The following is a 15,490-nucleotide window of genomic DNA, read 5'->3' as shown; positions in this document are numbered from 1 at the left end:
TGTAGCAAATCTAGGTGCTGTGCATACCAGATGTATGATGTACACACGCTGACCTGCCATAAAGATCTTTAAGAGTGGCGAGTTGCTTCGATAACGATTCCTTATCTTGTTCCTTCTCCTTCAGAGAATTCTTCACCTTTTCCATCCTAGCTTGCCATCTTTTGCTCTCCTCCCACCGCACAATTTCATCTTTGGTCTGTTGGAGAAACAGGTTTTGCATCAGCTAAACAGACAATCATACATGATGAGGTTCTTGGATTTAACCTAAACTCCTGAGCTAACAGAGGTGTAAGTTTCATGAAGCTATTTGAGAATGCTAAATGTGGGAATATAAAATGTTTGCTAGTCTAATTCTCAAACTGGATGCAAAAGAAAGTTCAAATCCTTAAAAAACTTAACAGAGTCTACAGAGGCAGTTTATCCATATTTAAATTTATTCCTGTATAATTTATCAAACCTATAAGTAAATGGAGCTGGATTATCTAAGGCCAGTGATGTTTGTGACAACTTCTGTAGAATAAACATTGTCTAATAGCAACTGATGGTAAATGTGGTGAGTAAGACATTAAAAATGGCTCAATTATAGAGACTGGACCAATCCAATATTGTTATAAGACACTGATGTATCAATTAAATTAAATTCTATTATAAAATGTTGAGAAAATAAAGAAAGTCAGTAGGGTGCAGAAGTTAAACCAGAGAGCAACAAGTGCAACGCACTGCATGTGCCTGCGGTTCCGCTCCCATCAATCACGTCCCAGATGAATTACACTTGACTCACACTGTGGTTACAACAAGCGACAAGATGGAGCTGGGAGACATCACACAAAAGCTAAAAACGGGAGGAGTTACAGTGCTTACTTAAATGGTAAGAAGTTTGTTGATGGTGGTTTAGAAACAAAAGCAGTAAAATCTTAATTAAAATAATATGTCAGGTTTACTTAGGGCTCAGGCCTATAATTAAAGTTAACTAGTCAGGTTGGAATAGACTTTTTTTAAGGTACAATCTAAATACATTTTTCACTTTAATACATAAAACGCCGGACAGAGGAGAAGGATTGTCAGAAGAGTTGATAAATAATAAAACAACAAAACTCACTAAAAATGATAGAATGAGATTTTTGCCCAACAGCAACAATATATAGTGGACACAGTTTCACACCTTTCCATGATCATCTTTGATGTTTTTTACGTCGTTCCTTTTCTCCAGGTCCGACTCCAGCCTCCTGATCTTCTTCTGCAGATTCTCTACGATGGCTCCTTTCCCATCTGCCTCTGTCTGATTCTGAGCAACAGGAGAAAAAAAAAAGAATCATCGCTTTTTATGTTTATTGTTATTTATACACAAAGAAAAAAGTTTACTTCCTGCTTCATAATTATTCAAAGTAATTGTTTATACAACAAACAACTTTAAGGATGTTAGGTCATGTGGTCAAAATTATAGATGTTGGATCTAAAATATGCACACATTCAGCTATATATTAAAAACGTACCATCACAAATACACTTCTTATAATGAAACAAACAAAAGAACAATCTGGCTTAATGAATAGGCTACCTCAAGACACCATATGTATGATGTAGCACAGTTTTAGCACTAAACAGCAAATTTAATTATATTTTTAAAAACACTGATATTTATTGGTGCTCTTCTGGAACCACCAGAGAAAAAATTTGTAAAAAAAAGTAACAATCCCAACCGTGAATCTTATGACCTTAACCCGATTGGATTTTTGCAAACTATACCTAAAATTCAGATTTAGTCAGAAAACAAACCTTAAATAATCCAAATGGCTCAAACAAACAGGTCAAATATTCAGCCAGAAAAACCATCAAAAGTTTGTTGACGGTCATGAATACCAAGTCGTGGAGGTTCAACTTGTTAAAAGACAAAAAAATTAAAAACAAAAATAATTGCACTGTATGTGTAGTTTTGACTATGGATTAGAAAAAACACCACATAAGATTTGAATTGGCTTATATAATTCCACTCTGAAAAAGGAACAAGACTTTTACGCTCATTCTGAGCGTATGCAAACTTCTGACCCCCAACTTACAGTCTTGAGAAACAACAAGTAAGCAAGCTCCCAGATAATGAAATCAACCCAGAAACTGGCTGTCGTTTATCTTAAACCTCAGAACAAATGTCATCATTCTTTCTCGACACATTCCTCCATGTCTTTTTTTCCTGCTGGCTGTCAAATGAGCCTAACAGGCGTTGCATGACTCCCATATCAACCTTCTATCCTATTTCAACATCTGAATGCTGAACAGGAGTCAGAGGATTTTAATCACTTTTCCACACAATGCTGTGACGTTGATGTTGGATGTCGGTGGCTGCTGTCCAACATATCACGCGTAACAAGCAAGAGTTCTAACTAAGAGCCAGAGACCAACACAGAGAACCTTGAAGAAGGACTTTTCCTCTTGTAGATTTATTCTGTTTTTGCCACACTGAAACATTAAAATGATCATGCTTTCTAGACTTTATCAGTATTTGTGACAAGAACTGCATTAAATGTTTGATCGCTGTGAAGGAATTTTGGCCCATTTTTCTTTTTGTAATTGATTTAATTCAACCATGCTGAAGCATTAACAGCCTATATTCCATTGCATCTCAAATAAATTTAATTCTAACGTTCAACTAGGCCACGTAAAAACATTCATTTATCAAACCGTTCAGAGGTGGACTTGCTGGATTGTCCTTTTGTTGTTTAATCGAAAAGCGGTTAAACTGAAGATGCATTCACACCAGTCCGTTTTAACTGGACTCTAGTTCCTTTGTCTAGAGAGTCTGGGTCATTTGCAGAGGTGTGAATGCACAACAAACTCTGATCCGGATCAAAAATGCAAACTCTTGTTCGCCTAAAAACCTCGGTTCGATTAAAGTGAACTCTGGTGCAGTTTGAATGTCTATATGGAAGCAAGCAGACCGGAGACCGCTCCCAAAAACAGGAAGCAAATTACAGCGCAGGGCATTCTGGGTAAATACAAACCAAACAACTGTGCAAGTCTAGCACTAGAGGGAGAAATGTCTTGTGGTTTTCTACCAAACCAAAGACAATTAAGAAATCCTACTCCAGTTTTGTTTACAATGCGTGAAGAGGGAGGTCGTACTCATTTCTTCAGAGTTTTTCCAGGTGCAGCGCCCTTACAGGCGAGGGGGGTAACAGGTTTTGCAAAAGGTTTGGACTGTCTGACACAGTGCAGTGTGAAAGCAATCCGGAGCAGCTGAAAAGGTACGAATTTTGGTCCCCAATCGAACCTTAAAGTCAAGAATCATTGGACGTTTCAGATAAGGACCAGAATTCATTGTTCCATCTGTTATGGAAAGTTTTCAAGGTCCCAGAAATGGAAGACAGTAGCAAACTATTACAATCCTGCCACAACGTTTGGTTGTCTATAGGTTATCTTTCTAAAATGTTAGCTAAATAGATCAGGAGCCACACCTTTCAAAAAGTTAAACTTTTGTCTTGTTCCACATAATTCATTTATGTGGCAAAATAAATGTTGTCATAACTCATATCATTCAAATAGTCGTGGTGAATGGTTTGTTGTATGCCAGCCTCATGACTATCATGTCATGCTAACAGCTCAGTTTATAGGCAGCAGAGACAACATTCCACTGTAATACACTCTGGAGGACACGATCCGTTGTTAGCGAGTACTGGTAATCCACCTCTTTTGCCGCTCCTCTTTAAATCTCTGTCTGGCTGTAAGGCTAGGAAGATGGGCAGAGAGACGTTGGAGTAAGGGATATGAACCTTACCCATTCTGACAGATGGAGGGGATGGAAGCCAGCGTTCTTTTTCTCTTTCTGCTCTTTGGTCCTGCTCTGCTCTTTCTTTTCAACTCCTCTGGGGTTCAAGGTCATGGTTCAGGTATGACATGAGCTTTTGAGAAGCTGATCAAGCAGCTTCCAGTTGTAAAAAAATATTAACTTGTTGCTACGGTTATGCATCATCACAACTGCCCAAAAGTAAACAGCGGCAGGAAAAAACGTTCCAGCTACACAGTGTCAAAAACCAGAGGGAATAATTGTCCAAACATGCAATGACTCAACAAAACAAAACAAAACAAAAAAGAAAAACAATTACGAACAAAAATCTACAAGAACAAATCAGAATTAGCAAATATAAGACGAGCCCTTTATGTTACCTTTAGTCACAAGTGGTTTTTGGCCTGGCACTCTCCCATGGATTATTGGTTAATCGTGAACACTGACCCGAACTGAAGCAAGTGAGGCCTGAAGTACTTTAGATGTTACTCTGGTATGTTGAAATGCGATCAGAGTATTTCTAGAAGTTCTGCCAGTCCTCGGAAGATTGCTATTCTGTGTATAATGGCTCTCGTTGAAGTGCTAAAGCCTTAGCAACGGCTTTGTAAACTGTCCCAAAGTGACAGATGTTGATGACATTATTTTTCATCCAGCTTTTGATTTTCTTTAGATCAGGGGATGATGATGTGTTGCATTTTGAAATCTGTCTAGCCTACTTCATGTTGCTTTTGTCCCTTAATAAATACGTTTCTAGGGGCTCATCGATCTACTTTTTTCACTTCCAATACAACATTTATATTTAGTATTGGCTGATACCGATCTGATACAAAAAAATCGGTGATGAATTGACTTGAAACGTTTCTCTTTTTGAATTACAAATTAATTAAAAATTAGTTTGATAACTGCATCAGTATAGCACACTTAAATCTACAAACTGCTTCACAAGCTTGGTCAAACATGAAAGAACAACTCATTTGCTCAGTCAGTGCAATTAGGAGTAGAACAGCCAATGTAAAATATATACTGCAGAACCTGAAACTAACAAAAACAATAGACTGACTACCTTGGTCAAAAAGGTAAAAAATAAATTACAACAAACCTTCTTTCAAATGGTTTATAAAGTGCAATTAGGAAATCCAAATCCAATGTCAAATAAACAATAAAGCATGACAACGCTGAGAGTACAAAGCATAGAATTAGACTGAATAGATTTGCTCTTATAGATCAGACATATTGCCACCGATACGCAATCTAGAATTTCTTTTTATATCAGGATTGATGAATACTGGATTGATGCATCTCAATAAAAACTGTTTTTTTAATTTATTCAGGCTATTTCTGGTGTCAAAATTACGTTGATGATCCAAAGCATACGGTATTTTCCGCACTATAAGGCGCACCTAAAAACTTCAATATCAGACCAATATTGAGCCACAACACGTCTAGCAACTACGGTAAGCAGCCGCCGACTTCATTTTCACCCGTAGAAGAAGAAGCGCGCAGTGCATGATGGGATAGTTGTCAGAATGCTGGTTTGTTAATAAAGTTTGACTGACCTATCTACCTACCGACCGTCTAGAATCAGGTCGTCTGCAGGTCATTTAGCACCATGTTCTCCACGAACATGCTGTGCGCGAACGGAGAAGGGTCACCATCGTCCGGCCACACCCCGGCCTGTTCGCGGAAGGCCCCCCCCCCGACCCGAGTCGGACTGTTTTGTTGACATTCTTTATGTCAACAAAGTGGCTTTAGATATTCATCCGGGGTGCTTCGACTAGGGTTACCAAGGGACCAGCCCCTATACATTTAAAGCCTGGGGGGTCGGGGGAAGAGAGACAGAGATTGCGGCGGCAGCGTGTCGGTTGGTCTTTGTTATCCAGAAAGCAGTTGGGCACAATATCGCAACACCAACACCGTGAGTGAAACAATGACTGGGGCAGCCTACTATATAAAGTACTCGAGGACCACTTCTTTATTATTGCACATTCACATTTGTAGAGTACGGTACAAATCGCGTCCCGTATAGGTTCAATACGGGACGGATGGCAACCTTAACTGTAGCGTCTATTCTATGCGCCTTATAATCCAGTGCGCCTTATAGTGCGGATAATACGGTAAATAAAAGAAATAAAAAAAGAAGATTCAGTGTGACTCAACGTGATTCAGCCATATAGCTATGTACCTGCATGGTGCTGGTGAGCCTCTTTATTTGCTGCTTGAGCTCCACCACTTCTTGCTCTCGCTCTGCTTTCTCGGTCTGCAGTCGTCTCTGAGTTCTTTGATATTTTTGGAAGTCTTGGTTTAGTCCTTCGACCTCCTCTTTCAGAACGTTCTCTCTGCTCCTGGCTGCTTTGGCCGACTCCTTTGCAGCTTGAAGTTCTTCGTTCAGTTCCTGTACCCGTGCCTACAAAAAAATAAATAAATAAAAATTACATAAGATCTTAATTCTTGAGCTGAAATTTTTCCTTTTGAATCCGGTTTTTATCGTATTTTTCATTTGTAAAATAGAAATATCTGGATGAATATTTGGAAAAATGTAATGTTGTTGTAACTCATATTAATTAAAAATTCTTCAGAGTTATTGCAATTCTCTTTGCAATAATAAAATAAAAAAGATAAATTAAAAATAATAAATTAAATAAATAATCCATCCATCTATTTTCTTACACCCTTGTCCCCTAATGGGGTCGGGAGGGGTGCTGGTGCCTTTCTCCAGCTGGCGTACCGGGCGAGAGGCGGGGTACACCCTGGACAGGTCACAAGTCTGTCGCAGGGCAACACAGGACACACAACCATGCACACACACTCACACCTAGGGACAATTTGGAGAGGCCAATTAACCTGACAGTCATGTTTTTGGACTGTGGGAGGAAACCGGAGTACCCGGAGTACCACAGGGAGAACATGCAAACTTCATGCAAACTCCATGCAGAAAGACCGGGGCCGGGAATCGAACCCAGAACCTTCTTGCTGCAAGGCGACAGCTCTACCAACTGCTCCACTGTGCAGCCCTAAATAAATAAATAAATAATAAATAAAAATTTCATCCATCCATCCATCCATCCATCCATCCATCCATCCATCCATCCATCCATCCATCCATCCATCCATCCATCTTCTGTACATCCTTGTCCATTAGTGGGGTCAGGAGGGTTGCTGGTGCCTATCTCCAGCTAACATTCCGGGCGAGAGGCGGGGTCACCCTGGACAGGTCGCCAGTCTGTCACAGGGATTAAAATGTAATTTTAAATAAAAATTTTAAATGAAAATTTGTATTTAATAAAATAAATAACCATCTTAACTTACCATCCGTCGTGTTCACGGATGGTAACCGTGAACACGACGGATGACCTTAGTGGTCAGAGGTCAAACATGCTCAGATTGATGCAGATGGTCCTTTAAATCCAGGAACATCGCAAACGTAATTTCCATAGAAACCAGAAGCCTCTACTGCAGCCTGTCAGCAGGTATGATTCAATTACAGCTGCTTTGTAGAGGTTCTGCTTTCTAACCATTAGGCCAATTTGTAAGACTTAAAACATCAAACAAAGCTTCATTTGAGCTGATTACATCAACAGGAAAGAAACCATGACATACGAGTAAAAGAAAACAAAGCCCACTTTGATCTTACCTTCAGGTCTTTGGTGTGTTTGTCCACCAGCATCTGAACGTTGAGACTCTGCTCTTTCTGGGCAGCGTTGGCTATGACTTGCTGCTCTGCAGCTGACATCATCTCCGCCCGCAGCTCCAACAGAGCCTTACTGAGAGCCTGACAGGAGATGAAACAAACAGACCCTGGTCTTCAGTAATGCAATAAAGGTGGCCTGATCCTTGGTGGTGCCCAGAAAATCACTTTTGATTCATACAAAGGCATACAGACTCATCTTCTTCAATCAACACAAAAGTAAAACACAATCATTTTAGCTGCGATACGCCAAGAATTTTTGTACTGGCCTTGTCTGGCCACATTGGTTTCACACAGCTGGAACCTCCAGCAGCAACAGAATCTCTGCTTTTGGTTCGCTGGATTGATTTACTTTGAAGCCGAAACAAAACACAGGACATGCCTCGAAAATACTATTTGATTAGGGTACATCCAGAAAGCGTTCACCTCATTTCACTTTTTCCACATTTTGTTGTGCCTTACTTGTTGCCTTACTCTGAAATTGTATTGAATTAAAACTTTTCCCTCAAAAATTCTCCACATGAATACCCCTTTATTATAGCAATGTGGAAGAACTTTTTGGAGCGTTTTGTAAATTTATTAAAATCAGAAAACCAAGAAATTGCATTTCCTTAAGTTTTCAAAGCCTTTGTTGATCCACTGATAATCCTCGAGATGTTTCTGCAACTTAAACAGAATCCACCTGTGATAAATCCTGTTTCCTGGACTTGATTTGGAAAGGCACACACCTGTCAGGCCAAGAAATAAGGCCACACAGTTGACAGTGCAGGTCAGAGGTTAAACACTAAAGATGATATCAAAGGAACTGTCTGTAAATGTTTGATTGTCTTGAGGAACAAAGATCCAGAAGCATTAGAGAAGAACGGACCAAACTAGGTAGATGTGAATTATAGGCCTGTCACGATAACAAATTTTGCTGGACAATTGTCTAAAGAATTATTGCTATAAACGATAACATTGTTTCAAGACCTATTGACACTGATTTAATGGAAATGACTAATAATGCATGCGATTTTTTGTCATAGATAGATACACTTTATTTTCAAAAGAACACATAACACTGGAACTGATAAACTAAATAAACAAAACAAAACAACCAAAAACAAAAATAAAATGGATTCTCAGTTTCCATTAACAAAAAGCGTACTTGTATAAAAACTAAACAACATAAAGCCAAAGTGGAAATAAATACTGCATTCAACCAAAAGAGTGTAGATTATGAAGTCTGTATACTATATTGCCCTTCAGTAATCACTAGATTTAAATAGAGAAGATGGGCACATCCGACAACCTAATGCAGTAGTTCACACTACACCATTTTTTGCCCCTATTTTCCCCTTAAAATAATCTTAGATCGTTGGCCGATCTAAGATTCTTGCTAGTGATTTCGTAACCGATCATCCTGCAGTGTGTGGTGTGTTACGGTAGGTCGTCGTGGCCGCTCCAATCTAAATCAGGGGTTTTCCTCGACTGGTGACAGGTAGCCAATCAGAAAGCGCGGATTCTCCTCCACGTTTTCTGAGAGGAAATTACGGAATGGAATCCCAAACAACTGACACGGCGCAACACAAAGTCCAGTGGACATTGGAGATGATATGTGGAAACAACATTAATATTTATTCAACATTTCGTGCAAAGAATATAGAAAAGACAAGGGGAGAAGTTGGAGCCAAATTGCTACCGCGGTTGATAAACCCGGTAAGTTTTCAGCTGTTCTTTGTTAACGTGACATAAATAGGTTATAATGATTTTCATTCAGTCAGGACTTTACGCTGACTCTAGCCACATGCATCACAGGTAGAGTCTAGTAAAGCATTGATAAATGCCTGATTTTAAAATTAGTTAACTGGACTTGTAGCCATTATTTTGTGCCCATGTGGCTGGACACCACACGGCACGATCAAACCTGATCGAACCCGATCAAACCGTTATACCTATGATTTCTGTTGGCTAATGTGTGGACTCTCAGGTTTAGAAAATGGGCCAACAATCGGCCGACAACTCATGTAGAGTGAGCTGGACATTGTGAGCTGGACACACTAAGGAAATGAGGAAGGGAGGGTCAGTGGAGAGCACAGAGAGCACAATCAGTGTCATCAATAGAAAGAAACGATAAAGGACGATAAAGCCGATAACTAAAATGAGGTCGATAGGTTTAATTTATCATGCGATTAATTGATTTATTGTTTATCGCGACAGGCCTATGTGAATACTGGTGTAAATGTGATTTCTTGTTTGTCTTTTAATACATTTGCGAAACAAAATTTTTGTTTTCCAGATTCTCAAAATGGAGTATTTGTGTGTAAAAGTTTAAGGAAAGAGATTAATGTGGCAGTATTATGTGAAATCAACTTTTTTCAGCTTTACATCATGCTAATATATTAATCCCTCATCAAAATCATCTGCAGTGTTGTCTTGATTATTTCATGCCCATTTGAGGAATCCTTTAATCTCCCATGGCAACCACTGAGCTGCGAAAAATGCCTGGGTGGGACTAGCCCGGCCTACAAGGCACTGCTCCTCCTCAGAGATGCAGTTTCCGAGCTTCTGCCTCACAGAGCAGCCCTTCCCTGGGACTCTACACTCAGCTCCTTCAGATTAGCCGGCAGCAATTAGCAAACATCTGGTTGAACTGCGTATCTTCTGAGCCGCACCTTTATAGCACACAATGTTATGAAATGGCATTACATGCCTGGAAAACACATAATACTGCCCCTTTCATTTAACACAATTCAGAATAAGGCTGGAAAGCAAAATATGGAATAAACAAAATGCTGTGAAAACTTTCCAGAGTCACTGTACAATGCTCTAGCTATCAATTTCTACATATAAAGTGGTCTTAAACACATTGGCAATTAGTCAAACAATTACTGTTAAGTAAAAAAAAAGAAAAACTGGTAACAGACCTTGAGCTGTTTCTCCTTCTGAGTGAGTTGTGCTTTGAGGCGCTCCACCAGGTTTTTCATGGTGTTGCTCGGGGAGCGAATGTTGGCCTCCTTCTGAGCTTCCAGCTCGGAGCGCAGAAAGCTTGTCTCCTTCTCCATCTGAGCCAGCTGGCTGCTCCTGTCCTCCACCTCACCGCTCAGAGCCTTCACCTGGGCAACGTAGTTCTCCTCCAGCCTGGAACAAATCACCCCTTTGATAGCATCTTAACTAGAAGTAAATCCCTGGTCCACTTTCTATTACATGAACTTTACAATTGATACAAAGTTAGAGAGTAAATGCCTGTGCATGATCTGCGTGAGTGGAGAAATATGTTGTTTACTCTGGGTGGCAAGAAGAAGAATTATGTTCTTTCTGGTCAGGAAATAAATGAACTCAGATGTTTTTATAGGTTTGCTGTAGACGTTGAGTGTAAATATCAACTTGAAAAGAGGAGAAATACAATTATTGAGAAAAACTTTGGCATGATCTTACATGTGACCTCTTGTATTTTGCATTGATACATTTTATTTTTTACATTTATTTATTTATTTTATTATTTTACTTATTGCAACCTTGTAACAAAATTTTTCTCCATATGTACATTTTAAATGCAACCAGCGGCTCTGGAGCCAGATGTGGCTATTTGGCCCTTTCAATGTGGCTCCTACTAAATCTAAAAGGAAATGGAAATGTTTTAAATTATAAAGCCAGTAATTATGCATGTTTTTTTGATTAAAAGTAATTAAATGTTTTCTAGCTTCAAACTATTTGCTTTATATTTTTAAGCGGGCTACCAAACTTTCATTTCCCAGCTCTATCAGTTGACCTCATCTTAAAATGTTTATATTTTTTCCTTCCTTTGACTCATTTTGTTCCAAATATTTGAGGAAAAAATAATACATTCTACTTTAATTTCTTTAGATGAGAAAAATTAAAACACAATTTTATGTAGTATGTACTTATAAAATCTTTTTTTTATCGTCTAATATTTTCCTTAGCCCACTGGACAGGTTCTCTACAGGATTTAAATCTGAACAAAGATGGCTGATTATATATCTGATTAATTAGTTGTGCTGTTCTGCAATTTATTTCTAATGTATTGCTAGAATTTTGTGTTTACCAATACGTGCTTCAGCACTCGCTCTCCAATGCCTGACATAACTGTGTCCCGGTGAACTACTGAACTTTAGATAACCCTCTTTAATCTGATTTCCTCCTGACCTCTTAAAACCTAGTCTTTTAATTTACCCCAAGTAAATGGTCTAAATTATCTTTTTTTCCCCTCAAAGTCTCACAGTCTCACATTAGTTGGTTCCATCTGCTTAAAAAAAGGGTGAGAAGCTTAAATTGAGTGAAAAATCCAAATCTAATTTTCCACTCCACATCTGAGAAACCACAAGACGGCTGGATCAACGTTCCCTGGATCAAAGCAGAGATGCTTCCCTGTCATGCACAGAACCAGGGCAAAAGATAGACCTTCTATGGAAAATGGTTGACATTACTTAACTTTGCTTACTTTACCGAACTTTAAGAAAAGCAAAAGCAAAGGAGTTGGATTAGCAGTGATGAATATGTGTGTGTGTATATATATATATATATATATATATATATATATATATATATATATATATATATATATACCAAACTGCATTTGTTATACAGTTTAACACACGCTTAAACTGTATAACAAATGCTTAGAGACTGAATAAATACTTATTTTTAATATATATATATATATATATATATATATATATATATATATATATATATATGTGTGTGTGTGTGTATGTATGCATGTGTGTATGTACGTATGGAAGGCCTTTCCATATATGGACCATATATAAGTCAAAGGCCTATTTTTGTGTCAAAATGTTGAGCCAATTTATGTTGTCTCATATTAATGTACTCACTGAAAAACATCTATGTTTTCTATGTAAAAGTGTAACACTTGATAGCGCACTGTAAAAACGGTTAGTGGTGGCTGATTACTTTGCCGTCTCCTCAGCGTGTTTCTTAGTCTGCGCCTCCATGGCGATCCGGTGTTGCTCCAGCTCGGCTGTGGTCAGCTTCAGCTTCTCTGTGACAGAGCTAAGTGATGCATCCTGCTCAGCCACCATCTGCTCCAACTCAGCCAGGCGCTCCAGGTGTTTAGGTGTCATCACTCTGATAGCGGGCTTCTTCATCAACTCCTGAACACAAAGAGGGTCATTTTAAACCCAACAGTTGTTGCTTCCTTAAATAACACACGCTTAAACTGTTTAACAAATGCTTAGAGACTGAATAAATACTTATTTTTAATGTCAAGTGGCTTTTTATAGCACAAATAAGTAACTATATTACCTTTAGTTGTTATAAAAATGCTATAAAATATGGTGCTTTACAACAAATTAATAATTAGGAGTGCTCAAAATAGCAAGTGGTGTGATTTGAGTTTTGGGGTATCTCAGGGAACACTCCTTAGACCATTTAATCTTTTAAATACTTTTTCTTGACCATCTTATTGAATTCACTTCTCAGTCTTTAAATGAAATGTGACTTTGTAATTTAAAACCTTGAAATTAGGCCTGTGTCTCTTTAAGAAACTCTTGTTCTTTCTGAAACTCCGCCTTCAGGAAGTCATCACAACAGCGCTCCTGTATTAACCCTATGTTAGCATTTTTACCAGCGTTTCACTGAAAAAATAATCAAGGCAACACTCCAGGTATGTTCTTGATGAGGGAATAACATTATAACATGATGTAAAGCTCATAAAAGTCAATGTTACCTAACACTGCCCTACTAAGTCATTGGCAGTTGGGTTTTAACTCAGAAAGCAGTCTTTTTAAACGGAGAGCCTGAACGTACCATTGCTGTCTGTTTGAACTGATCCAGAGAGGTGTCTGTGTGCAAGTCCAACTTCTGATGTAATATTCTCAACTCTTCCTGATGTCTTTTTATCATCTCCTCTTGATCCTAGAGCCAACAGTGTGTGAGGCAAGGAATGAAAAACAGTGTAGGGTCCATAGATTTTCTTTTTTCTTTCTTTTTACAAAAGTAAATCCTTTCTACTCATCATTCAACATCATAGCTTCACCTGTCTGGCCTGAGCCAGCTGGTTTTGGTATTTCTTCAGCACATCTTCCTTCTTGTCGAGTCGACTTTGGAGATCTTTGATGGTCTGGTGCGCCAGCTTGAGGGCAGCCTGGCTGCTCGGCTGGTCCTCTTCGTTCTTTCTGAGGTCGGCCAGCAGACGCTCGCGGTCAGCAGCCGCCGGGAGCCGGAGACGCAACTCGTTGATCACTTTGTCCCTCGACACGACGTTCTGCTCTGCTTTCAACAGAGCCACTTTGCTCTCTTTCAGTTTCTGTTTATTAACAAAGTTTTAAAGTAGGGATTCAAACATGAATAATTCGATCGTAACAAAACAATGAATTAACCCTTAAGAGAAGATTCGAACGTAGCTCGGATTTTCTTTTAAAAGTTACCCATTGAATCAGTTGTTTACATTACCTTTATTTGGATAAGCTACACAAAAACTGACACAAACATTGACAGATCTATTTAGTCTAATTCTATGGTTTGTGCTCTGAGTGATGTCATGCTTTATTTATTTCACATTATATTTAGAATTCCTAGTTACACTTTCTGAACCATTTGAAAGGTTTGTTGCAGTTTATTTTCACGTTAGACCAAGATAGTCAACCTACTGTTTTTGTCAGTTTCAGTTTCTTTATTATTTATTTTACATTGGCTATGTGAAGGCATTGGCATGTTTAAGTGAGCAGAATTATCAAAAAAAAAAAAAAAAAAAAAAGTAATGTAGTACATTTATGTCCGTGTAAAAAAAAGAAAAGAAACGGTTTAAGTCAATTCAGCTCTATTTTTGTATCGGATCGGTATCGGCTGATGCTAAACATCGGGTATCACAAAAGAAACAACCTAATTGATATTAAAAATCTCATTTAGTAGACTTTCCTGGGCTACATAGTAGAAAAAAAATCAGTGCAGCTATGTAAATAAACCTGCCTTGAAATTGGTAAAATACTTAAAAAATATAAATATAATCTTATATTTTTATTTCAGGCAAACAAAGTTTTATCCATTTAAGGTGAAAAAATGACTAGCAGAGTTTAGGGAGCGAACAATTTTGTTGTTCATTTCTGAAGCATTTTCCTTAAAAAAAACAAAACTAAAAATAATAAAATGATGGTATTCATTTTTTTTTAAGTTTAAAGGATCTCTCAAGGGTTAAGTATCCTGATTATCTGATTGGAGAAACAATCAGAAATATATATTTGTTGTTTTTCCTTTTACATACATTTTTGTCAAAAAGTTTTTATTTTCCTTATACATTTGCTGTTTTTACATTTCCTTGTCTCCTCTTTTTATCTTATGCATTCTGCCTCGTTATGCAGATGAGGAGGGGCGGAGTCTTAAAACAGATTGGTTGATTAGAATTACACTCTACTGACCTCAACAAAGTTGGAGACCAGTTTATCAGTGAGCTTAAGTTTAGCAACTTTATTAGAAAATAGTGCTATAACTCCGGACTTTATTACTTTTCGTGTGGATGCTCCGATAGAGCGTGTGTTTCAGTTTTCTAATTTCTAATTATATCAGTTTTGGTCCTCTGTATGCATGAGCTGTGGCAGAATCGGTTACCTTGTCCAAACTTTTGCATGTTCCCTGAAGCTCCAAGATGGTGCGAACCTGCTCTTTGATTTTACCCAGAGCAAACTCTAACTGATGAGCCAGAGGCAGAGCTGGGTCTGGGAGCGGCCCTTCCCCTTCCTTAACCTAACAAAAAAAACAAAAAACAATGACAGGATACATCAATTAAAGTTTAATGTCCAACTGGTTTGTTACAAAATAAGTTTGGCTTTTAACAAAATGGAAACATTTTATCAATAAACCTTCCAAGTCTTGCTTTACCTTCTCGGCGCTGTTAAGAATCTCGGTGTGCTGCTTCTCATAGCGGTCCAGCTGTCGCTCCAGCTCAACCTCCCGCTGGTCCCACGCCAGCTGACGCTCTTCCTTAAGCTTAGTAGAATGAAAATGTTAGACCGCTGTGTTCGCCAATGAGTAATGGTTATTTTGTTTTATGTACAATCAGGCCTGGGAGA

General features: G+C 38.4%; 1 protein-coding gene across 12 annotated transcripts in view; it reads right to left on the bottom strand.

Annotated features, from left to right (window-relative positions):
* Nucleotides 1-15,490, bottom strand: part of cep290 (centrosomal protein 290) — a 78,810-nt gene that overhangs the window by 12,845 nt on the left and 50,475 nt on the right. For all 12 annotated transcript variants that reach the window (XM_081607618.1, XM_081607613.1, XM_081607623.1 and 9 more), the window contains 10 exons: nt 15,300-15,407; nt 15,030-15,164; nt 13,462-13,731; nt 13,233-13,340; nt 12,378-12,577; nt 10,370-10,583; nt 7,410-7,547; nt 5,961-6,182; nt 1,163-1,285; nt 54-196 (listed from right to left, as the gene is read on the bottom strand). In XM_081607618.1, the coding sequence (XP_081463744.1) occupies nt 54-196; nt 1,163-1,285; nt 5,961-6,182; nt 7,410-7,547; nt 10,370-10,583; nt 12,378-12,577; nt 13,233-13,340; nt 13,462-13,731; nt 15,030-15,164; nt 15,300-15,407 (1,661 nt within the window). The remainder of the gene's footprint in view (nt 1-53; nt 197-1,162; nt 1,286-5,960; nt 6,183-7,409; nt 7,548-10,369; nt 10,584-12,377; nt 12,578-13,232; nt 13,341-13,461; nt 13,732-15,029; nt 15,165-15,299; nt 15,408-15,490) is intronic.

This window comes from Poecilia reticulata, chromosome 6, assembly GCF_904066995.2.
Source record: "Poecilia reticulata chromosome 6, P_reticulata-male-v2, whole genome shotgun sequence".
NCBI lineage: Eukaryota > Metazoa > Chordata > Actinopteri > Cyprinodontiformes > Poeciliidae > Poecilia > Poecilia reticulata.
Note: the sequence above shows the minus strand (reverse complement) of the source record. Positions and strands in the feature narration are given on the sequence as shown.